Below are 24,226 nucleotides of genomic sequence, written 5' to 3' on the forward strand. Positions count from 1 at the left end.
ACTTGCCTGAGAGCTGAGTACTGCTGCACATCAGGCCCACAGCCATGGCGAGAGGAATGGGCACAGGTGCTTGCTTCGATGCATGCCATGCAGGGGTCAGTGTATGCCCACAGGGCTCCAGCTGCAGGTATTAGTGCAGCTGCATGTCCCCTCCCTGCCAGGGGTTTGCATTGATCACCACCAGAAGCCACCAGCAAAAGCAGTAGCTTGCTGGTAGCTGTGACGAGAAATCCCGTAGTCAGCCTACAGCTGAACGCAGAACCTTAAGCTGCCCGGGTGACACTTGCACAGAAGTTGGAGCTGCAAGATACCTGCTTGGTTAATTTTTTTGCTAGGTGTCCCCTGCCTTGTTCAGGGGGAAAAATAGGATGTAGAAGGCTGGTTTTCCATTTGGGGTTTTGTTTTGTTTTGTTGTTTTAAATGAAAAGCAACAATTTTTGGTCACGGGTAGATGTATTGTATTCTGCTTTCCCTGCAGCCCCTCTCTTAAAGACATTATAGAGACAACCTGATCAGAAGGTGATGTTTGGAAGCTGGGACGCTGGGAATCAGAAGAGAAAAATGATTTTCAGCACTTAGGCACAAATTAGAAAGTTAACTTGATACTGCACCTTCCTGTCAAGTTGATGATAGTATTTAAAATGCTTATAAACTTCTCTCTCCTGTTGCCTGGATAATTTTGGCTTTGCTCTTTTCAAATCAACCAGTGGCCTGATGTGATTCAGCTCACTGCAGTAACCTCTGTTGTAGTTTCTCGGTTGATCACAAAAGCAGCAGGGTAAGATGAGGCAACACTACAAACGGAGGGGGGGATGAGAAACTTGCAAGCTATACCTTTTTTTTTTTTTTTTTTTTTCCCCCTTTCTTTCAAGTTTAGTTTCTGCTGTATATTTTACTGGCAGTGGTCCCTGCCAGGAATGCTGGATTAGCATTACAAAACTTTAAAGCAGAGCAAGGGAGCTCTGTTACCTAAGCAGTGATTTATGTTATTTTTTTGTTTTGTTTTCTTGTTATTGCCTGTTCCAGTAAAGAGTGCTCTGTTGGCTGATGCTGGCCATATTTTGATGGCACAGTTAAAGCCACTTTTTTCCTGTACTGATGGAGGGTGGTATTAGGAGGACTCTTTCTTACTGGTGCTAGTGAAGGTTGGGCTAGGAATCCATGGCATAGAAAAATTCTTGCTAAAATTGCACTTTCTCTCTGCCCCATCTGGCTCCTGGTGGTGTTATGGGTACGTGGCTGTGATTCCCCTTGCACATACTAACATTGCACTAAAAGAGAGACTTTGGGAACAGCGTGTTGATCACTTTGTTTCTCAGCAGACCACAAAGTCAGCCTAATGGGGGTCTCTTTTTTTTTTTTTTTTTTTAATTATTGTTATTTAGAAATCATGCTGGTGCTGAATGACCTGGAATTTTTGCTTGGATTTATCCAAAGGAAAATGTAATTGTAGCTGCAACGGGACCTTTCATAAGGGTGGCCTTGCAGCTAGGGAGCAGAGCAAGGGCTCTGCTGTGTAAACCGTCTTTGTACCGGGGAGGTGTGGGGGGTTCCAGTGGGGTTGTTATTGTGTTTTTTTTAAGACCACAATTTTAGATGGTCACCTTGGCAATCGTGTGAGACAGGAAATAATTTTTACTTTTGGTAAAGGTTTTAAAGAGAAAAAAAGTGAAGCTGCCTGTGGTTGTGGGCTGTGGCTATTACTAGGGCTAGGGTAGCTTGTACCTGCTATGGACTTTACCTGCTCTTATTCTGAGGGCAAGAACTCCCTGTAGCAACAATGCCACTTCTGAGAAGTGAACGGCAAGTTTCCCTTCCTTTTGTATATGTGGATGTGAGGGTGGGCGAGGGGAAGAGCTTGCTTGTACAGTTTGTTGAAATGAAACCAGACATTTTTGGTTGTTCCTAAATAAAGAGCGTAAAAGACGAATGTGAGTCGACTGGTGATTGCACTGGGGTTAGGGGAAGCCCATGGTGATGCCCTTATGCCTGGTCCTGCCAGTGCACAACAGCGAGAGCTGCCCCATGCATGGGGATGGCTGTGGGCTGCACCCCAGCTGCTTGGCTGGGAGGGAGGAATGCTCAGTCACAACCCTTCCGTTTGTTTTAAAAGCACAACAACTTACCAGTGGGGTAAGGCCATGTGTGAATGTCCCAGCAGTGTGCCGGTGCCCAGATACCTTCATCCTAAGAGCCCTTCTGCAGCCTCGAGTAACTGCTTGTCCCCAGCCCGGTTCAGAAAATCATGGTCAGCATTGTTTTATCCTTTTGAGTGAACAACATTAAACCTACGGCTGCTCCTGGTTAGTTTTTTTCCCCCCAGTAGCTGCAAACTCCCTAAAGCCAGGAGGAAGGAGGGAGCAGTGCAGTCCCCCCACCCCAGGCAGGGCTGCAGGCCAGTTTCCTCCACCCAGCACCAGCCAGACACCTCTGGAGGAGGGCAAACCGCCAGACACCTGAGCCACCACGCATGTAATACTGACACTTTTATTGTCATTTAAAGCTAGAGCGGCCTTGTAAATGTAGAGTTTCACTACTGGACCCATAGGCAGTGGCTATACAGGTAGGTAGATGCGATGCCGCCAGGACAGAGATATGTGCTGCTTTGGTTGCTTAAGTCCCCCCTTGCCTGGTGCGCTGGGAACAGGTACAGCACAGGATGGCTGCAGAGGGACTCCAGCAGCTGCGCAGGAGCAGGATCTCCAGGAATATGGGCAGAGCAGCAGCGGCAGAGGGCTGGTTGGGGTTTTGTGGTTTTTTGTTTTTTGTTTTTTTTTTTTTTAAGGTCTCTTTCCTTGCGATTATAGACAGTTTTGTCTCTCACCTCGGTGGCTGGCAGGCTGTATGCACTGATGTGCTTCGTTAAGGGCTTGGTGGTGAAGGTTGGTGGGTGTTTGGGGTTGGTTAGGGTTTGGGTTGGTTTTTTTTTTTTCCAATTTTTTTTTTTTTTTTTTATTTCTCCACTGGAACACACTTCAGCAGAGAAACTGGAAAAGCTGCCTGAAAGTAGGCCATAGCAGTGCCGTTTCCATAGAAACCAGTTCACAGCGTGCCGTGAGATTCACAAGCACTGGAGGTGCTTTCACCCGCCGAATGGGCTACAGCCGGTTGTCCCCGTTGACCCGGGTCCTCCGCAGTACCCTGCAAGGGGGCACAGAGAGAGGGGACACAGCTCAGGCTGACCAAGGGATGGTCAAGGGCAATGCACCCATATCAAAAGCTGCCCCACAGGAGGAAAGCAGGGCCTCAGCACATCCCCCGTGCTGGGGAAAAGTGCCACCGGCTGCGGGGTGGCAGCTCCTTGTCCCACCCAACTCCCATAGACCCCAAAGCAGCGACTCCCCCAAGAACTGGCACAACTTTCATACTGAAATTTAGGGCTTCCACACAGCAAACAAGGGCTCTGGGTTATTGGGAGGCTGCATTTATCTGCCTCCACCAAGGAGACTAAATGCTATGGGGAGTGTCTCATGCTGGGAATTGCTCAAAGAGCACTGGCATACCTTCGCTCCCGGCTCTCAAAGTGGTCAGCCAGCTGCTCCTGCGACACACGGAAGTCCTCGAAGGGCTGCTGGTACCGCGACTCGAAGGACCCCTCTCTGCCTCTGCTTGCCAGCAGCTGATTGGAAGCATCCCCTGCTCGTTCCCGTAGGGCTGAAGCACTGAAGAGGTTTATTTCGCCATTCTCCTGCTTGGATCAGAAAAAAAAAATACAGTAGTAAACAGCTTAGGATTTTAAAGTGTATGCCTTGTAGTAAAGGCAGTCCTGATGCAGGGCCCTGGCTGCCCTGTGAGCTGCCACGCAGGGTGTCCAGGGCTCATGGGGTCTCAGCGTTTGCAACACGCAGCTGCTCTGTCTTTAACAACCATCGCTGGCTCCCACCAGCATCATTTTAAATGAAGAAATAAAAGAAACATCTGTCTCTGAAGGAGCCTTGCCTTCTGCTTATGCCAACATGGATGAGCTGGGCTCTGTGATACTGAGCTATAACTTCCCCGGAGCGCAGATGGGAACTGGGATGGAGCAAATCTGCCTCCTTCAGCTTTTGCTGAAGGGATATCCAGGCAAGTCAAATGCAGTCCAGGCAGGACCCTGCCTGAAAGGCCCCGGCTCGCTGCAGGAGGCGAGCCTGGTGCTTCCCATCCTGCCAGCCCTCCATGCATCACAACAGTGCAATGCTGAAAACTTGAGCATCCTGCACACACTCAGGCCAGGCCACAAATGCTGAGCTTCGCTGCACCGACCTGCTAGCAGTGCAGAGCCATGCTGCTGTGGAGGTGAGCGGAGCAGAACAGCGGGCAGCACCAGGCAGGGTTCGCTGCCTGTGCTCCTCAGCCCTGCAGCACAGTCACCTTCTTGTGCGTGACCCAGCCTTACCTTGCTCGGGAAAACGTCTATCTTGACGAGCAGGGAAGCCAGCTCCAGGTTCTCGCTGTAGTTGTTCTTCAGGGGTACAGCTCGGAAACCTACGGCAGAAACAGCCCTGGCGTCACTCGCAGCATAGCCAGTGACGTGTCAGTCTCCCGGCACAGAACTCAAGGGGGCCTTCTCCAACCCCCCCAGCTCCCCCCAAGCAGCAGTCGGCCCTGAGGGATGTTAGTAAAGTGCTGCTTGCTTCCTTTACCTGGTTGGGGATGTGACCTGGCATGGGTACAGGAGGGACTGAGCCAGCCTCGGGACTGACAGTGTCCTCCCATGAAACTCAGCGTCTCCCTGGCTTAAGGAAGCAATTAGCAAACTGGTGAAGACCACCATGACACACACCCCCCCCTCCCCGCTTCCCCGAGCGCTTTACCCGTCTTCAAGCCTTTCACCAGGAAGGTGGCCTGAGCCAGGAAGTTCTCATCGCTGAACATGTCCTCCTCGTACACCACAAAGCGGAGGAAGGCAAAGTCAGGGTTGCTGACCTGAAAGTGGAACTGCTTCGGGGTCCAGAGAGGGTTCAGGCCATTGTCCGCTAGTCACAAAACACCACTGTCAATGGGCAGCCCCCCGCCAAGCCCTGTGCCCCCCTGCTGCCCACCACGGCTGATGCTGAGCTCAGGGGCAGCGTGGGGGCAGCCCCCACTCCAGGGCCAGGCTTTGCTGCAGTGCCCACTGCTCACGCCATGGTCAGGAGTGGTGGTGCATCCTTCTCCCTTCCCTTCACTAACCCACTCACCCACAATCTCGGTTTTCTGCTTAACGTTGTCATACTCAGCCCCAGACACCTCCACCTCCACGAAAGGACAAACGATTCCTCTTCCATTTTTGGGAAGGTGCCGGGCCCCCAGGACCTGGGCAGAAGCAGGAGAGACTTGGTAAGAGACAGGAGCAAAGGAAAAACCTTGTTTGCATACTATGACATTTTCTTTCCAAATAAATCACCCTGGCTCTGCTAATTGGAGAGAGAAGAAACACTGACAGCCAGCCCAGCCCTGCCTGCCTTGTGGAGAAAAACAGCTCCCACCCCTGGAAGCTGCTATGGTGTTACCGATCACCAATTTGACTTGTAAGCCATAAAAAAAGGCAGCTGAACTGCCCCAGGTTCCTGTCTGCCGCCTGCACAGCTAGGGCTGGGACCACAGCATCCCTCCTCCAGCCTGCCAAGCTGGAGCTGGGCTGCCAAGCCGAGCCGCCTTCCCTCGCCTGGAGAGCTACGCTGGACACCCCCTTCTTTGCTGAAACTTCTCGGGCCTCCTGCTTTGGGCTTGAGGACGAAAAGGAGCTGCTCTCTGCTGCTGCTCTGCCTCCTTTTCAAAGCACAGTCTGTGCTCAACTCAAATGACAACCTGCTTCCTTGCAGGAGAAAGAAATCTCAGCTCCCTCTTGCCAGTGGCCATATGTCACTCCAGCGTGCTGTCGGCACGCTGCTGTTGCAGGGGAAGGACGCGCTGCCAACGCTGGATCATGTGCTTTGAGTCATGCTGGGCTTGAGACGGCTTCTCCATCCGTGAAAGCTGGCTTTGGTGGGGACATCGGGCAGTTTTGCCAGAGGACAAAAGGCTGAGCCCATCTCTTAAAGGAGACGGTGACAGGCTACAGCACAGCGACTCTTGACACCTGCTCGTTGCAGCTGCATCCCAAGATACAGGAAGAGTTTGGAAAACAGACAGGGATTTTTAGGGAGACAGCGGATACGCGGTTGATGGTGCAGATGGGACACGATGGGGTGTCCTCCCTGAGCAGGGCAGTGGCTCTCTGAGGTGGGATCACTCCAAAACAGAAGGGGCCTCAGAGGAGCTGCAGTTTGTGCATGTTGTCAGAAACCTGTGAGCACCTAAAGGCAGGATTCCCGCTGCCTCCTCCCCAAGGTCTGCTTGAGCTGAAGGGACTTGCAAAGGAAACTGCCGACTGCTCAGCTGCGAGACCACTACGGATGCCTGTACAGGCTAGTGCGACAGCCACTGGTCCAAACATAAGAGCCATGTGGTTTGGCACAGCCATAGCCTTCCCCTCCCTCCAGGAGCTTTGGCGAGCTGTCCCATACCCCTGCAGAGCCTCTGCTGTGCAGCTCCGTGAGCTGACACAGGAACGGTCCAGCCTCAGTCCCGCCACGCAGGAAGAAAAAGATTCAATGGGCGTCCACAGTCCATCCTCCGGTACCCCCCACCAGCAGCCCCCCGTCCTCTTATCATCACCAGCAGCGCAACACAGAAATGGGCTGAATAGTCCGCTCCGACCTCGAGCATCGTCCCGGGAAGGAAGGGGACACAGCAAGGTCAGTAATGTTGAGCCTGGAGCAACCCAGTGACAAGGAGGGGACGAGGCACAGGTCTTGTGTTACCCCGTTGGGAGCCATCCTGCGCCCGCGCAGTCCCAGCCGAGCTCCGGGGACAGGGATGCCACCTCTGCGGCTCGTGGATGCCACCTGCCGGCACTGGGCCCTGGGCGGGAGGGATCCCGGGGGGAGCATCCACGGATGCTCCTGCTACTCCTCTCCAGGCGCCCAGGGAGGTCGGTGGCACTTCCCTCAGCAGCACCCATGGGTCTCCCCCTTCCGCGAGCGCTCTCCAAGCCTGCGCTGCGGGACAGCTCTTAGGCAGGGGCTGAGGGGTTTGGTGAGGAGCAGCTGCAGACAGGGGCCAGGAACCCGGAAAAACCACTCTATCACCCCAAGCTCGGTATAACCGCGTGGATCTGACCCCACACTGGGATGAGGTACTGACCTCAATGGAGATGGAGAGCGGCTCAACCCCCCGCAGCGTGCTCTTGTCGAAGGGGTCGAAGATGTCATCTCGCATGTTGGCTGGCTGCAAGACGTACCCACACTGGCCGCTGGACATGAACAAGGCCTGGTTCATCTGCATGGGCTTATCTGGAGAGCACAGGCAGGAGATGGAGGGAGGAGAGCCTGTGCCCTTTCCACAAGCCACATCACCTGGGTTATCAGTGCCTCGTGTGAAACCCTTTGCAAGGGGACCTGGCCCATCCCTTGGCAATGCCTTGTGCACCATGGCCTCACTGCAGCCTGTCCACGTGCTGGGGCCATGGGGTGACTTTCTCATGCACGATCTGCCCAACTACCCAGTGCTCCATGGGTCACCCCCTTCTTTTCCTCCCTCTCCTTTCAGCTTTCCTTGTGCTGGCTCTAGCATTTGCCAAACTGCCGTGTGAGATGCTTGAATTCACAAAAGGAATGAAAAAGCCAGCAGGAAAAAAGAGGCAGGTAGTTTTCTGGTGGGTTGGCGAGCTGAACAGGCTCACAGCAGGGTTTGGCAAGGGCCAGGGGAAGGGGAAGGCTGGACTGCACAGCAGGAGCAGCAGTGGAAGCTGGGGGAAGGTGAGCAGAGCAGCGAGCTTGACTCAGACGCTGCAACCAGCCGGTGTCCCAGGGCTGGGGCTGCAATGTCCCCTTTGGTACGTCCCCTGCCCATTCTGCCTGCTGCCAGGTACCTTGGAGGAACTCCCTGCTTCCTCTCTGTTCACAACCTCCTGGCTCAGCCGGGGTCAGTCTAGCACATCCCCCCTGTGGCAACCACGTGCCTGGACATGAACACGGGGTCCTGCTCCCTGCACCTGGCATGGAGACTGCGGACCCCCTCCTAGACCCCCTGTTTGCCAGGATCGGGTTAGCAGGGCTGCAGGCAGGTGGCTGGGAGGAGGCACAGGGTACCCAGGAGCCTGCCCACCTTCCCTGCCTGCTGCCCTCACCTGGGGTCTGGAAGTTGAGTGCTACCAGCTGGCTGCCGCAGATCCACATGGGCAGGGGGTCGTAGTTGGAGGAGTCGAGACGCTGGCCCTTGGGGTAGATGCGGGAGAGCTGCAGGCGGTTGTACTGCAGGAACTTCTTGCCTTTGATCTTGTTGACGTACTTTTCCGCCTTGGTCTCGGGGAAGGAGGACATATCTCGGTAACAGGCCCTCTCTGTGCCGATCTCTGGGAGGAGACAGCACAGTGTAAGCCAGGAGCACGTTCCTTTTCTAGATGCTTCAACCACCCCAGGCCCGTTCCTAACACCATCCTCTCCTCCCTTGGCTCAGTCACCATCAGGTTGTGCAGGCCTGCTCTGCCCCTGCAGGCATTTGCCAGGTGCCCAACACCAATGGTTGAAAGCATCGAAACCACTCTCTGTGATCGGGCATGATGCTCCCCAGCCCCACTCCCTCAGCAGCTGCTCTGGATGGTGACAGATCCCAGCAAGAGAGGGATGGGGAAGGGAACTTCCACCCTTTGGAGAAGGACATTTCCAGAGTTCTAATGTAAACTGGTTCCAGCTTGCTTTGGACATCTGCCCTCTGCTGAGATCTAGCCAAAGCAGCACCTCGGGGCACACCGTGGGGCCTCTGACACCACGATGACTGCCTGCGGCGGCCACCAGACCGGCAGATGCTCACTCTCTTCATCAAAGGGCACAGGTCGGCAATAGACCACCAGCTCCGAAAGCTCCAGGGCAATCTTCTTCCTCCTCTCCATCATCTTCCCTTCGGAGAGCTGCCGAGAGAGGGAGAGAGAGTTGTCAGGGCCAGGTGGGAGCAGCAGCGTTGGATAACCCAGCTCACCAACTGTGGTCAACAGCAGCACTGGCCTGGTGTGGCCGCTCCTGCTCACGCTGTGGGAACCACTGGCAGGTCTGCTGGGTCTGCATGGGGGGACACCACAAAAGTGCCCATGGGAAGGGCCTTTGGTGGGTCCTACCTCCTGCCTGAAGCAGTACTGGCACCGGTACCAGTGCAGGGCAGCTGTGGCCTTGTAGCTGAGCTTTGCCACCCTCCACGGATGGAGATCCCCCACCTCTTGAGGCTGCGACACCCTCCCGATGGACCAATCTTCCCAGATGTCCAGCCTGAAACTCTCAAGCCACAATGTGTGGCCACCACCCCTTGCTATATCATAGAATCATAGAATCATTTAGGTTGGAAAAGACCTTCAAGATCATTGAGTCCAACCATCATCCATGCCCACTAAACCATGTTCTGGAGTACCCCGTCCACGCGCTTTTTGAATACCTCCAGGGATGGTGACTCAACCACTTCCCTGGGCAGCCTATTCCAATGTCTGACTACCCTCTCAGTAAAGAAATTTTTCCTAATATCCAACCTAAATCTCCCTTGCCACAACTTGAGGCCATTTCCTCTCGTCCTAATTGGCAAAGATTACTCTGGTTTTATCATCTTTGTGACCGCTCTGCCAGCTGTCGCAGGCTGCCATCTCACCACCCCCCCCACCAACCTCCACCTGCTCCTCAGCTCCTGGAAAATCCAGGACTTGGCAAGGAGGTGTCTCCCCTGCCAAGGGCTCTCCAGACTCACCCGTGCATCAGCCGTCTGGGCTGCCTCCCGGATCTTCTTCACCCAGTCCAGCAAGTCCTCATGCGTATCGGCTGCCACATCAAGGGACAAGCGCGACACTGAGGCCATGCTAATGGAGAAGACGAAGAGGCGGTTGTTCTTCCCCTCGGGGCGGATGGCTGTGTGGGGAGAGGGAGCAGAGGGCAAGGTCACAAGCAGACGCTGAGCCAAGTCCTTCACACCACGGAGGGAGGAAAGGAGAGGACAGATACTGAGGGAGTCTCATGGCTGCCCCGGGACTCTTCAGCTAAGAGGAGATGCTCCCACTTCTGGCCATTGCAGGCAGCAGAAGGAGCCCATGAAGCGACAGGTGAGGATGCAGAGTGTATCCTGCGAGGCCTGAGAAGCCTCTTGGGGCCTTTGTAATGCCCTCTTCCTCCCACTCCTGCATCTTCTTCTCTCTGTGCCCTGAAGTGCCCAGGGGGGAACAGCCACCAGGAGCACAGTGTCCTCTGGGGAGCACAGGGATGGCAGAGAGCTGCAGACTGGACCCAGCTCAGCCAGCGCCCAGGAGCCCCAGAGCCTGCGGCAGCCTGGCAGGGAGGCTGGACCACATGTATGCAAGGCAGGACAAATCCTTACAGAAAAGGAGCCTACAAAATCGGTCTGAGCTCCCTTGCCCATAGGGCGGCTGTCCTCTGAGAGCAGGTTCAAGGCATGATGGAGCGGCTCCCTGGCATGACCCTGGGTACTCCTCAGCTGTACTCAGGCTGCAGGGACATGTCTGAGCCCCAAACTCAAGGCATCCTCTGTGCCGGGAGCGGCAGCGGAGCATGTCACCACACGGCAAGCACACGCCATAGACTGGTGTTTGCTTGCAGCAGGCACAGGGGTGCCTCGAGACAGACAGAGACCGAAGCCCTTTGGCCCAGAAGACCTGCAAGCATCACACGACGGGACTGTGATACCCCCCAGTCCTCCATCCCTCCCTGGCACTCACCGATCTGGCAGGAGGGCACATCCAGGACACCTCCGAGCAGGTCTCCCAGGGGGCTGTTCTCATCCAGCTGCTGCTGGGAATGAAGCACAGGCAGGATGGCATTGAGCACGGTGCCAGGCAGTGTGGCCAAGCACGGGGGGATGCGCACACGCGCTCCTCCCCACCAGCCCCGCTTGCTCTGCTCAGGCACAAGCTCACCTCCCGCTCTGGCTCCAGGCTGCTGGGACCAGTAATTTCCTCTACGTAGTTGGAAGGGAACCACAGCTGCTTCTTGCCACCATAATCTCCTCTCCACCTGGAAGAGAGGGAAGGGACAGCGTCAGGACCCACCATGGGATCCCAGAGCATCCTGACAGGGTGTCACAGGGGACAGGCAGCTCCTCCATCATCTGCTTTTAGGGTTCACGAGGCTTTGGGGCTGTGCAACTTGTGGGCAATCCCCAAACAGACCAAACCCTAGAGGGGACACACCTTTGTATGAATGGTGACACCAAGGTTTGACTGTGTCCCCAAGGGAAAAAGGAGGCTCAGGACCAACTCACCAGCCTCCTTCCTGTTTCTCCACATTCTGGATGATGGCATTTTTGGTGAAGGTGAGCTCGTCCTCCCGCTGTGCCTTGTAGTCGAACAGGGCTTTGACTGCGCACTGCAATGAGGAGGGGTCCCATGAGGCTGGGCAGCAGATGGTCACACAGACAACAAGCCCATGGGATGAGAGGTCACCTCCCACTGCAGACATGTTTGTTGGGGGGCTGTGAGGCACGTCGTGTGCAGACAGCATCCAACCCTGCTAAAGAGGCTGCCAGACCCTAGTGACCCTTGCAGAACAAATCAAGGCCCCATTTATGCCAAACCAGAGGTCACAAGTCTGGTATGGCCCCGCACAGGCACTTTGCTTTGGGCCAGAGCCACTGATGGGTTTAGTTTGGAGAGTTCAGAACAAGAAGCAGCCCAGCCTTGGAACCTGCAGGCTCAGCCTGGAGTGTGTCTCCCTGCATGGTCTAGAAATGAGTGTGCAAACTAATACAGCTCTTGGAAAATAAAGAGACACTTGCTAAACTGTCAGGTCCTGCAGGTTGTTTCAAGCCAAGCAGTGAGAGCGTACCTTGAAGGTGGGCATGGGGTTGGCTTCCACGTAGAACCCAGGGTGGCGTCCCTCATAAAGGGCTCCGTAGTCCGGCTCCTGTCGAAGCAAAAGGCCAGTGGTGACAACTGTGGCTTTGCAGGCAACAGGTCCCCTACCTTGGGGGGGTAGGGAGAGCACCCCAGGGAAGGCACAAGACCAAAGATGATGCTGCACACAGCAAACAGATGCCCAAGCACAAACTCCCTACTGACCTGGGTCAGAGGGGCAGCAATAAATCTCACTCAAGCCAATAAGCATTTCCAACAGGACATGAAGCCCCAAGAGGTGTGGACTGCGAAACACAGAGATGGCTCACACAACACGACTTCAAGGCACAAGCTCAAAACCGACATATCCATCATCCTTTGGCTTAGCCCTTCCAACGGCCACCCACACTCACCGCTGTCCCTATCTTCTCCAGCGTCTCCTCGTTGATGGGGTACCTCAGCTTCATCTTGCGGTACAGTGGGTGCTTTTCATAGTAGCTGATCAAATCCACCAGGCTCTCGAACTCGGAGTTGCCGAGCAGCACGGTCTGGCCCTCCTGCTGCACTCGGCAGTGTTTGATCTTCCCTTCCGCCCTGGCAGATGGAAAGACAGAGAGAAGCTGCTTGGCACCTGGCAAGAGAGGGTCTCTGCCAAAATAAAGACACCTAAGCAAAAGGTGCTCCCGGGCTGGCTGCCGAGCACAGCCATCTCCCATCATGAGATGGGAAGAGGAGCGGGGTCCTAAAGGCTCTCAAGGGGCTGCAAGGTTTATCCAGGGCCATCCAGGAGTGAGAAGAGCTCTGGGAGGGCTCACGTCAGGGCTCATGTCCCCTCTCCTGCTCTTTCACACACTGCAGCATCCCAGCTCCACCTCCCACGCCCACCACCCTTCTCCCAGGGACACACCTGAAGGAGATGGCGTAGGAGCTGGGCTCACTCCTCTTGCGCACCAGGAAGGCTCCGTCGCGTGGCACCCTCATCAGCATGTGCTCAGCTTGGGCCCGGGTGAGGTTGGCGTGGTACCACCTTTCAGGAAAGACACGTCACTGTGCACGGGTCTCTGTGCATCCAGCTCATCCCACACTTCTGCCATACCACATGGTTTCCCCTCCAGCCCACAAAAGGCTGCCTGAATCCTCAAAAGGAGGACAGGGAACAGAGATCATCATATATGTAACACTGCAACAGGGCTGTCTTCTTTCTATGGGACAGGCAGGAACACAGCCATTTGGTGACATGCGGCATAGGTGAGGGCATCCCAACCAAGCCCAGTACCAACTTTCTTTGCACTAAGCTTCCACGACAACCAGCTCCATCAACAACGAAGCTGGCCAGCATGGCTGCTGTGACACTGATAGCCCCACAGGGAGCAAGTGGGGACCAGAGAGCTCCAGCAGGGAAGGAATGACTGCGGAGAGATCTAGGAGGGTTTCCCATGGGGTCCCAGCTGCCCAACGGACACGGCCCACCCTCCCCAAACACGCACTCACTCTTTGCTCTCATGGGCGTTGGTCTGTGGCACTGGCTCCGTCAGCCTCATCTCAAACTCGTTGCACCTCAGCGGCACCTCCTGGTAGTGGGTGATGAGGTCGTAGAGGCTGTCGAACACCAGGTTGTCCGTCAGGAAGAACTTGGGGCTGCCGGCGTCCTGCCGCGAGTGGATCCGGCAGTGCTGCACCTTCCCGTTGCGCCTGCAGAAGAGGGAGGTGGTAAACCAGGGTCACCTGTGGAGATTCTGCGCCTGCCTCAGGCACAGCTCCAGCCTGAACATGGCATTCCTGCCCCACAGGAGACCTATCATGCAAGGGTCCCTAGGGACCTGACCCTTCTGCACTGGCACAGTGAGCTGATGTGATGCTGGGGCACGGAAAAAGGGGAGAAGCCTGCTCGCAGACCACTGGGGAATGGGACCCCACCACTGAAGAAGGTGTCAGGATGAAGACTACCCCAGGAGCAACCCCGAGCAGCGGGCTGGCGCCTGTGGCCCTCACCAGAAGGAGAGGGTGTAGTCTCCAACAAAGGTCTCGCTCTCTCTGACGAGGAAAGAGCCGTCGGGAGCCCCCGTCTCGATGCAGTACTCTGTCAGAAGCCGCTCTGCAATGTGCCGCCCGTCGCGTCCTGCTCCCAGCTTGCCGTGAAACCACTTCTCCGTGGAGTGGAGCTCAGTGCTGTTGCTCACCTGGCAGGGGGAAAAGCCACCGTCTTGCGTTACTGAGGGCAGCTCGTGGTGCCGGAGTCTGCTCTGCCCAGGGGTCTTCCAACCAGGACGAGGGAGCTTCTGAAGCAGCTCCCACCCTTCCCACCACAGGATCTCCCCCTGAAGTCAGCTGGCAGTGGAGATGCTCAGCCCCTTGGGCAGTCAAGTCCTTTCTCTAGGGGAACAACTCACCATCACACAAGGCAGCCCTCACCTCCTTTTGCTCTTCCTCATCCTCGTTTCCTTGATCACTGGTTGTCTCCCCAGAGTAATAGATCTTGCTGCTGGTCAGGACAAAGTAATGTGGGTTCCACTCCTGCAAGGAAACAAACTCTGGGCAAAGAGACCCCTGAGGAAGCACCAAGCTAGCCCACCACCCGTCCCTGGGATCATCTCTTCCTGATCAGCACAAGCAGTGAGGGGAGATCAGGTTTGTGAAGGATAGTCACCAGCAACACTGATTTCAGTGGAGTCGCTGGAGCTTCCAAGACATCCCCCAGATCCGAAGCATGGATTTATAGCAAAAAACCAGCATGTGATAGGTCTTGCATACAAAGTGACTGCAGATCACAGTGCAAACACCCCAGCATGTATTAAAAGGAGATGACCAAATGAAAAGCAAATCAATGCATAAAGAAAACACTCTGCATGGATTCAGCACACGGGCTATCAGAGATGAGGATATCAGAGATGGTTATGCGACTTTACCATTGCACTTTCCTATCTTCCAAAAACCTGCTTCATTCGCGTGTGACTGCCTGACAGATCCTCAGCAAAGCAAAGCAGCTGAAGAAGTGGACTGTGCATAAGTAAATGCACACAGTAAAATGAATGCTCAGAGCTTTACAAAGCAGAATGCTCGTTTAGGTGTGTTAAGTGTGTAGGCACTTGGTAGGAGGCAGGCGGGTCTAGAAATGCAGGCCATCACTAGAACTTACTGCAGCAACAGATAACAGGCTATACAGATTACACAAGAGCAGCTGCAGTGCATCAGCCCAGAGCTCCCTCTAGCTCAGCCTTCTGCCTCTAACAAGGGCCAACAGGAGATGCCTAGGGAAAAGCACAGGAGAGAGCCAGCATAAAAACTCCCCCAGCCTTCAGAGACTCCTGAGAAACAGAATAAGCCAACGGCCTCTTAGATCGTTTGCACCACAGCCCTTCCTTCCAGCACCACACAGTGCCTTACGGAGTTACCATGTCATTTATGGAGCCCACAAAGCGGGGCCAGGGTGACAGTGGCAGAGAGAGACGTACGTGATTGATGGGGTCTTCCAGGTAGAGGATCCCGTTCTTGATGGAGTTGCTGATGTCATTCTCTGAATACATTACGGACGTGGGTAACTCCTCATAAGCACTGCCCTCTGCCAGCTTCTTGTGCTGTGGGATGAGAGAGCAGGTCAGGCAGCTTGAAGGGAGCAGGCACCCAAAAAGCAGCATGGATTTCCTGGTGAACAACCCTAAAACTCTAGGTCTGCTGCAGTGGGTTCCTCAGGACTAAAAGGACCAAGGTAAGACCCACGCCACAGACATTATCAAATGGCACTACAGTCCCACCCTTTCTTCTCAGAGGTGATTTCTGCAGCAGAAATACCAACATCCCCCAAGCTCCCAGGAAAGGCAGCACCCAGCTGCTGAGCTCATTTCCCAGCAGCTCCTCTGAAGCAAGAGAGCTCTTTGTCTCCAGCTGTTTTTAGCATCATGTCTCCACTTCCACCCCAGGCACTGTCAAGCCCTTGCAGAGGCAAGCAGCTCCCCTTGGGCCCACACCCTCACCCCATGTGGCCCCTTTCTCTCCACTTAGTTCACCTTGATGAGAATCTTCCTCTTGAGCTGGTTCGGAGAGGGAAGGCCGTCAGCAGAAATATCTACTGGTTTGGTCAACAGCATGTCCCCAAAGACCTTCTTGAAATTCTGAGCCATGTTCCTCTGCTGAGCAATGCTGCAGTGGTCCTCAATGGACAGAATGACGGGGAAACTGGGAGCAGGAAAAGAGCCATCAGTACCAGTACCAGCGCGGTGTCTGGATGGAACCAAGGCCTTCTGAGCTTCACTTCAAGACCTGGCCTCTGTGCCCTCAAAGAGCAGTTTGCATCAATAGCGATCTGTGCCGTCTTGAGCATTCAATGTAACCACCCTACAGCAAGGTGTCCCCACTGCTGCTGGCAATGCATAGAGTGCAGAAGGACTGGCAAACTATTGGAGTTTACCCAAAGCCTTCCCTCCCACAACTTCTTTCTGGGACAAATCTCCCTTTGGCTGGGAGACACAACAACATGATTTCTTCCCACCGAATCCCAGGCACGTGGTCTTTTGCCAGATCTCTGGATAAAGGTGGGCTTCACTTTGCTACAGGCTTGGCTCTACCCTCTCTTTGCCTTCCTGGCAGCTCTGCTAGCTGAAGTCCAGGTCCCTGCTGTACTCACTCGGAGGTGACAAAGGCATGTTCCTTGATAGTGACCAAGACATCAGAGAACTTGATCTTGGTGGTTAAGGTGTGTCCATGGTAGATGACCGGCATGCCATCGGGACCGTCCCAGCAATCCACTGAAAGAGACCCACAGGGTAAACTTAGCTCAAAGGCTGGAATACAGGCAGGACACAGACATGAGATGGACTGAACTAAGTGTTGCTAGGAACCACGTTGGATGCTAATAAAGGAGCAAGGTGCAAGTCCAGATCTTTCTGGGGGACCAAAAGCTCGGGCACGTACCACCCAGTCCCACAAAGCAAATGACCTCAAGCCCTTTCAGCACGTCACGGTGACAGTGCTGCCACTAGCACGTCAGCCTTCAGCCCTGCTTTCCACGCAAAGCCTTCCCCGACCACCGCAAGCTATTGTGACGACAAAGACAGATGTGCCAGCTCCGGGTACTCACATTCGATACAGCGGCATCCCATGCGCAAGCAGCGGGCGTACGCCTCCAGCGAGGACTCGCTCGAGAACTGATCCCCTGTCAGGTACCTTTCAGTGAGAGAAGACATCAGCAAAGCAACACGCTCACCGCGGGCATGGATGTCTGCTGGGACATCGCAGACCTGCCCCTGCGATGTAAGGAACGGCGAAAGCGACGTTCCTCCAGACCTGCCATCTTCCCCAGGTGAGGGATTCAGCTCTGCCCCTACTGCAAGGGGCTGCAGCCTCTGCTACTCTGAGGTCCAGCCTTGCTGCTGGTTCTTGAGATAAGCCTCAAAGAGCGGTATCAGCATTGGTGCCACAAAGAGCCCCCTGCACCTGCCAGAAGCAGCCCAAGAGCAGAGTTAGACCAGCTCTTGCAGGCAGACAGGAGCTCGCTGCTTGCCCTCCAGGCTGCTCAGCTGGCTTACGCTCTCGGTCCTTTAAAATTGGGCTAAAGTGCTGCCACTGCATCCCATGAACGGGGAGCACAGAGTCTGTCTGCAAAGAAAGCAGTTCCTGCAAGATTCTTCCAGCAGCAGAGAAGGAAAATGGCCAATTTCAGCCTGCCAGGTTTTTATCACATCTGTCCTTAGAGACTGTGGAAGATGACATTGCTAATGGTAAGAAATCGCCAGAATGACAGCCCAGGACCTGAAAGCATAGTCTGTGCAGATGTGTGTTGCGGATGTCTGAGCAAAACATTGATGGTTAAATGATGGAGGGAGGATTGGGGCACCAAGACGAAGGTCTGTAATGTACTGACCCCTGTTTGGAAAAGTCTACTTAACCCATCACTGGGATCAGGCAAAATCAGGAGAATCCCAGCCTGGCACAGGGGAAGAGGATACTGGGAGTGGACGAGTGGAGAGAGCCATCCCCTAGTCCTTACGTGTTGTGTGAGGAGGAGATCCAGTAATGGGAGAGTGGGTTGTTCATATTCTCCAGACACACCATGTCCAGTTGCGAGTTCCAGATGCTGTTCTCTTTGGAAAACAGGAAGGTGAGAAACTGCTCAGGAAAAAACAGAAGCGTGTTAATGATGTGGAGGAGCCAGGTGCTGTGGTTTAGCTTCACACACATTTCACCCTCCGTGTCAGCAGCTACCAAGCAGGTAGCTATTTTCTAAGCTCAGCACAGACTGACCAGAGGCAACGAAGACAGCACACAGCTACCTGACCCAGCGTGCTTGAGTAACCACAGCTTAGGTATTGCCACCTATCCTCTGAGCTGTGCCAGATATCTGTGTACAAATCCTTCAACCTAGCTGGAGACAAACGAGTTGCTCTGCATTTTATTTTGCAGCTCACATGGCAGGCAATAGCTCACTAAAGCCATGTGAGTCAAGGGACCTTGTGTGGGAGTTGGTCCAGAGTGCCAGTGACATGGTCATCTCCAGTTGTTTTTATTCTTTTGTTTTCAGCTATTCTTGCTTTGAAAAGATCCTTACATGCCCCAGAGGGGCATTAAGCCAAATGCAGCCCCTTTCCTCCTCTAAATGAACTGCCTGCTGAGCACTCCCAGCTGCACGCATTCAGCACAAGAAGAGAGCCCAGAAGTCACTCCCTTCGCCAACCAGCTCTTGTGCAACATGGTGACCCACCACGTTCATCTGATACAGCAATGCAGCTTACAGGAGCTGTGATCCTTTAAGCACCGCCACCCCGCAGTGAAGAGACAGACAGTAGAGCTGTCACACCGCAGCACACATCGCACTGGGGATGTCACACCCTACTCCACCCCACTCCACACACGCTACTGTTCGAGGTGTCTTACTTCATCCAGGGAGAAATAAGGCTCGTCAATCTCCCTCAAAGGGTCTCTCAGAAAGTTGAACATGAATTCCTGTACCTGAAGGGTATCTGCAGCCCAAAGCTCCTGCAAATCCCAAGAGAGACATAAAAAAGAAAGCATTTCAGAAAGTATTATTCGAAACCACATGCAGCTCATCCAACTAGAAGCTTTAACCATTAAGGAGGCAGTTTTCAATGCAAGACCATCTCTGCCAGGAATTCAACTGTCAGCACAAATGCCAGATAGCATGCAACTGCAGAAATCTGCCCTGTTTGTAAGTGGTCTTCATTTTCTCAATGCCATGCATTTTTCTCTCCAATAGCTCCTTTGCACACATCTGCCATCCCTCCTCCTTCAGCAGCAGAAGCCAACTCAGCTTCCTTTTGCTTCTCTCTCTCCCTGGGTGTCTTTCATTAGGCCATCAAAACAGCTGCATCTCTTTGCTGGTTAACTCTCTGCTTGCTGCAGACCACGGGCAGACCACGGGCAGGGAGGTGGTGGTGGGAGACCGGGAGGATGGTGCAAAGCAGGAGCCCCCACGCTCTTGTGTGAGGCATGGCAGTGCTTTTGCGAGCCACCCCTGTCCTCTTGGGCAAGGAGACCGGCAATGAGATGGGAGCCCAGCAAGAGTCGAAATAAAGGGTCTGCACAGCACACAAATGCACTGCTTGTGCTCGCGTGCATCTGAGCGCGCATGCTGTGCTTGCTGAATGACCTAAGATCGCTTTTAAAAGGAAAGGTCAGCAATCAAATCGATCGGCTGCTCCTCAGGAGCTGCTGAGACTTCCTGAGCAGACAGAATGGACCAGGTGCTTCAGCTGCTGCAAACCTTCACTAACCAGCTGAGGTCACAGGGACCAGGTAAATCTCCACTGACCAGTTCCTCCCTCCTGGGACCTCCGGCCAGGTTTACCCTCACCAGTGCTCCCCCTGCATCACCTCCTGCTCCAGGAAGGGTGTGCTCAGGTTGTGGCTGTGCCAGGCAGATCACCCCATGACCAAATCATCCCAGCTCAATGGCAAGGCTACCCTTGGAGTATCGGACCCCTGCCAATACTGGTGCCTGCCCTCTTGTCCCTCCCCTGGGCCTGTGTTGAGCTCACCCTCTGGTACTCCAGCAAGAACTTCTGCAACTCCAGCAGTGACACCCTGAAGTGCTCGGACCTTTCTCCACCCCTGAGAGCAGAGAGAGAGAAGCTTCAGTCACTCATGGAGCACAGCACGACCAGCTGCTACTGCCATGACATCAGACTCCATCCACAACCATGACGGTGCATGCAAGCAACACGTGCCCTGAGCAAGCAGCGCTGCAAGGGCAGAACGGGATGTGCAGAGAGAGACGAGGAGGGCACAATGGCAAACACACGGCAGCTGAAATTATATGTCCACATCTCAGAGCCAGGGACTGCTCCAGGAACAGTCCAGGAGTCACGCTGCCAAGGGTACGACAACATGAAACTTCAGTGAAGGGCAGCAAAAATCATGAGGGACTGATTTGCACAAAAAATAGAGGAGCTGGCTTGTACAAGAGTGAAAGGAACTAAATGGGCACGGGGCAGTCAAGTGGTGATTGTAGACAGGACAGAGCTACAGGCATCCAGAGGACATGGACTCAAGGCAGCAGGGCAGGGAAGGAAGGAAGGAACTGTTTGTAGCCAGTTAACTCAAAAGACTGTCCATGGAGGTAGCAAGCCGCAGTGGACAGCCAAGGGCCATGCTGGAGACTGACAGCAAAAAAACCCAGAAACAGACTGGGCAGTGCTGGCTGCACTGGGCAGAGGGATGAACCAGATGGTCTGCTGAGGTCCCTCCCAACTCTCTTTTCTATGGTTATAGGAAAAAAAGAGAGGAAACCATGGGGAATTACCTGGAAAAGTTAACAAGTCTTTCACTCTTTAGCTTTCGTGTCTAAATTCAAGCTATTTTTACCATGGCCGAGATGCGCACAGGGCAGGGAAGGGCACAGCTGGCAATGGCACCACAGGCACTGCCGGGAGAGGAGTCAGAGGGGAGTGCACTGCGCACAGCCTGCACAGTCCCTGGCATTGTGGCCAACCAGCACCAGCCATGAGGATAACCTTTGGGAGATGGCTCAAGGTCTGATTATTTCACATCAAAACCGGTCAGTTGGTTTGAGGTGGCTGACCTGAGTTGGATCTCAGTGGGATGTCTGGGAGGAAGCGAGCCCTTACTGACCGGAGCTGAAGTGTCTACAGCAAAGATGCTTATTCAGAGTGCAAAAACGCAAGCAGCACGGTGGTGTGCAAGAGGTATGCAGCATTCCTCCTTCCTGACACTCTGCTGCAGGCACCAAAGCACATTATGGAGCAAAAGAAAACAGCCCTTTCCCCAGCAAATACAGAGAATTATCCACCTTTCTAGGAACGGGACATCCATCTGCAAAAGAAGAAGCATAAGCATTAGGTTTGCACTCAATCTCACCAACGTATGTGAAAGCACAAATTGATCGAGAAGGTAATGGGGACAGCGAACCAGCAGCTTGGCTTTCCTACAGCCATTGCTCATCCACTGCCTCCCCTGTCCCCAGCAGCCCAAGCAGCCCCATGCTAACCAGCCTAAAGCAATAACTTCTTTACTCCCTGTCATGCCTGGCCCACAGGCAGGAGACAAGAGCTATTAGCTGAGGGCAGCAGGGTTAAAAAGGCAATTAAGAGAGAATGCCCAGTAACAAATATGGTCTATCCCTCCCCTTACCGCGCTGGAGAATTCAGCTCTTACCATTTTCTGTGCGCTGAACATCAGGCTGCGGTAGAGCTGTGCAAACTGCCCGTACGTGATATCCCCGTTCCTCTGCTCCACATCCTGTGGCAAAAAAACGCCCAGAGGTTTTACAGGGGCCACAGGCAACTCTGCACAGCCTGAGGAGTGTCTCCTCCCACCAGGATTCCCAGGGGAAAAGGAGGAGGAAAAGGCCAAAGCCTGGCCAGACTTTGCCCCCTACCTTTGCCTATCTCTGCTGGGGTCAGTGGGACCCCATAGTGCCCAGGACACAGGCACATCCTAAACCGAGTTATGCGATTCCCCAAGCTCACCCACATAAAGGCATCACATAGCTGATTAAAAAGCGTTATCGTTTACTTGAATAGCTACAAAACAATCATTTTAATTTTTGTTAGCAGAGAGCATCTGAAGTGTCTGGAAACTGCAAGACCCAAAGCGTGTGCTCTCCTTTGGATACACTGCTCTTTGGCCTCGGAGTTCAGTGCTGGTGGAAATGGCTGGTCATCACGAGATGACCCTTTGTTCCTGGGTCTGCAGTGATGCTGGCAGAGCTGGCCGTCTGTCACCCGGTGGCAGTGGGATGCAGGACCTGGGATGCAGGACCAGCTGGCCTCGCTGCCTGTCTTTCTGCACTCTACCCCACTGGGGCAAAGCCCACGACCAGAGCCAGGAGCAATGTGGGGGGTGGGAGAGGCAGGGTGGGGCGAAGAGAGGGTGCTGGCCACAAAAGGGCCAAGGTGCGGCACCCAGTGAGAGCTGGCACCTCTTCAGTCGCCACCGTGGGTGGGGGCCCTCCTGGGAAAGGCTGGGAGCCTCTGTAATATGCAAATGCACCGTGGGAGATTAACCACCACCAGGTCTTTCTCAAAGGTAGGCAACGGGCTGCTGAGGGTCCCCAGCACGAACGAGGAGAGCAGAGGGGTCACGCTCACCGTGAGTCTCTCCCGCAGGAACCTCATGTTGGGGACCCGGTAGTTGACCTGAGACAGCATGTTCTTCAGATCCTTGGCAGAGATCCTGGCTCGGCAAGGGAAAGAGGGAAAACACGTTCAGAAGGTCTGCGATGGAGGGGTCTCACCCTGGGACCGGGACACCACATGCACAGAGCAGCCGTGCCCAAAGGGGCATCAGCTGTGACACACAAGGATGGATGCAGATCCCCAGAAGGACACCAGGGTTGGGACCAAAGGCAGAACAGAAGAACGTTTTCCACCCCAGTGAACCCTGCACCTACGCTGCATGTGGGCAGCAGAGAGAGGTGCTTACATCCCAGTGGGAACTGTAAACACTGCTTCTGCAAGCTCCCAACACTGCAGGGAGAGTCCCAGCACCCTCAGCCCACTCGAGCCGATGCTGCAATGGGCACACAGTGCCTACTGCTTTACCGGAACGATCAGGGAGAAGCATTTTTCAAGTTTCTGTGCCCCAACATGGATGCTGGGTGACTAAATCCCTTCCAAAACCCACTCCCTGGCCTACACAAGGAGCTGGAGGAGGGCAGACTTTGCAAGTGGTTTGGACCCAGCTAATTTTATCCTACAGAGAGGAAAAAAACCATTTTCAGTGTCTAGCCACAGGCACAGCACTGCCACGTCGTGCCCAGATGCGCTCCCCCAGCCATTGCCACACACACCGCTGGCACGGGGCAGCCAGCGTGGCTGTCCTCTTTCCCGATGCCCTTTGCACCAAACGTGCCGGTTCCTGGACTGGGGAGGGCTCCAGTGCCAACCCTGAGCAGGATCCCACACCCAGGCGGGCAGAGGCAGGCAGCAAGGAGCCCTGGGCTGCCCCTGCCTGCTCCAGCGTTGCTCCCCCATGGGGCAACAGCCCTGCAGCAAGGAAAAGCGTGGCTGTCTCCCATCTGCAGGATTTAAGAAGCCGAGAGGTCTGCGTGCAATCATTTTCTGGCAGCTCCTGCCTTAAAAACAAGTTCTTTGAGTCCGCCCCAGCAATCACAGATGCTGCTTTTGCCCCCCACTGAGCAAGTGGGAGCCCAGGACCCTACAGGATGCTCCCCCATCCCACAAAGCATAGGGCGGGACTGACCCTGGAAACACTTATGGCTTTGGGGTGCAAACATAAATACGCCAGGGAAGAAGTCCTATGCAGGGGTCACGCTGTCATCTGCAGCGATGCAGAGGGGCAGCGTGAACCGCATCTCTTCTACGGTCTCCCCTGGAAATGGGGTGATCTCAGATGACACAGAAAGGAGGAGGGAGCCCCAAGGAGAGGGAGAAACCGGCTGGTGTCAGGCGCTGCAGAGACAAGGGCCACCGCAGCCAGTGGGACACAGAGAGCCCTTGTTTCTGGGCTCAGAGCCATGGGGGACCGGGACACACGCACGGCCAGAGCAGGACCTGGCCCGGCTCCCGTGCCGTGCCCAAGGCCAGCACCCGGCCAGCCGAGGTCCGTGCAGGCAGCGTCCTGCCACTGGCTGGCAAGACAGGAAAAAAAAAAAAAAAGCTGGCAAATAGCACCAGCCTCCCCTTCCCTCCTGGCTGTATGAGCTACAGAGCCAGAGACACGCTCTCAGCACGAGCAGCAGCTTTGGTATCTCCCCCCTGCACCGCCACCTCCCCCAGCAGCAGAAGTTACCCCGGGGGCTCAGTGTGAGTGTTTTGTTGGGGGGAGCCTGCCCTTTCCCTTCTCCAACGCACCCAGTGTCCATGGTCACATGCAGGGTGCTCTGCAACCCCCAGGGCAGGGGGTCCCAGCTACGGGGTCCTGGGTGACAGGAAAATGGGACAATGTGGGGGGACCGAGCCAGGAGCACAA

The 24,226-nt window shown here is 54.7% G+C and overlaps 1 protein-coding gene across 4 annotated transcripts in view; it reads right to left on the reverse strand.

Annotated features, from left to right (window-relative positions):
* Positions 1–861: 861 nt before the first annotated feature.
* The window catches only part of PLCG1 (phospholipase C gamma 1), a 52,018-nt gene continuing 28,653 nt past the window's right edge, over positions 862–24,226 (reverse strand). Inside the window, exons 5-32 of one of the 4 annotated variants that reach the window (XM_052789432.1) lie at positions 22,384–22,468; positions 21,449–21,532; positions 21,084–21,106; positions 19,813–19,885; positions 18,692–18,793; positions 17,808–17,926; positions 16,899–16,984; positions 16,446–16,566; positions 15,829–15,997; positions 15,277–15,399; positions 14,237–14,338; positions 13,817–14,004; positions 13,316–13,516; positions 12,732–12,851; positions 12,238–12,418; positions 11,817–11,894; positions 11,254–11,357; positions 10,910–11,006; positions 10,712–10,781; positions 9,733–9,890; positions 8,818–8,914; positions 8,135–8,359; positions 7,150–7,298; positions 5,163–5,277; positions 4,797–4,958; positions 4,379–4,467; positions 3,504–3,688; positions 862–3,141 (exon numbers count right to left, since the gene is read on the reverse strand). In XM_052789432.1, coding sequence (XP_052645392.1) covers positions 3,099–3,141; positions 3,504–3,688; positions 4,379–4,467; positions 4,797–4,958; positions 5,163–5,277; positions 7,150–7,298; positions 8,135–8,359; positions 8,818–8,914; positions 9,733–9,890; positions 10,712–10,781; positions 10,910–11,006; positions 11,254–11,357; positions 11,817–11,894; positions 12,238–12,418; positions 12,732–12,851; positions 13,316–13,516; positions 13,817–14,004; positions 14,237–14,338; positions 15,277–15,399; positions 15,829–15,997; positions 16,446–16,566; positions 16,899–16,984; positions 17,808–17,926; positions 18,692–18,793; positions 19,813–19,885; positions 21,084–21,106; positions 21,449–21,532; positions 22,384–22,468 — 3,349 coding nt within the window. In that variant the 3' untranslated portion in view covers positions 862–3,098. Of the gene's footprint in view, positions 3,142–3,503; positions 3,692–4,378; positions 4,468–4,796; positions 4,959–5,162; positions 5,278–7,149; positions 7,299–8,134; positions 8,360–8,817; positions 8,915–9,732; positions 9,891–10,711; positions 10,785–10,909; positions 11,007–11,253; positions 11,358–11,816; positions 11,895–12,237; positions 12,419–12,731; positions 12,852–13,315; positions 13,517–13,816; positions 14,005–14,236; positions 14,339–15,276; positions 15,400–15,828; positions 15,998–16,445; positions 16,567–16,898; positions 16,985–17,807; positions 17,927–18,691; positions 18,794–19,812; positions 19,886–21,083; positions 21,107–21,448; positions 21,533–22,383; positions 22,469–24,226 lie in introns of all 4 variants that reach the window. The other 3 variants (XM_052789419.1, XM_052789426.1, XM_052789409.1) reach the window with 3 other exon arrangements.

The sequence above is a fragment of the Harpia harpyja genome, chromosome 1 (assembly GCF_026419915.1).
Source record: "Harpia harpyja isolate bHarHar1 chromosome 1, bHarHar1 primary haplotype, whole genome shotgun sequence".
NCBI lineage: Eukaryota > Metazoa > Chordata > Aves > Accipitriformes > Accipitridae > Harpia > Harpia harpyja.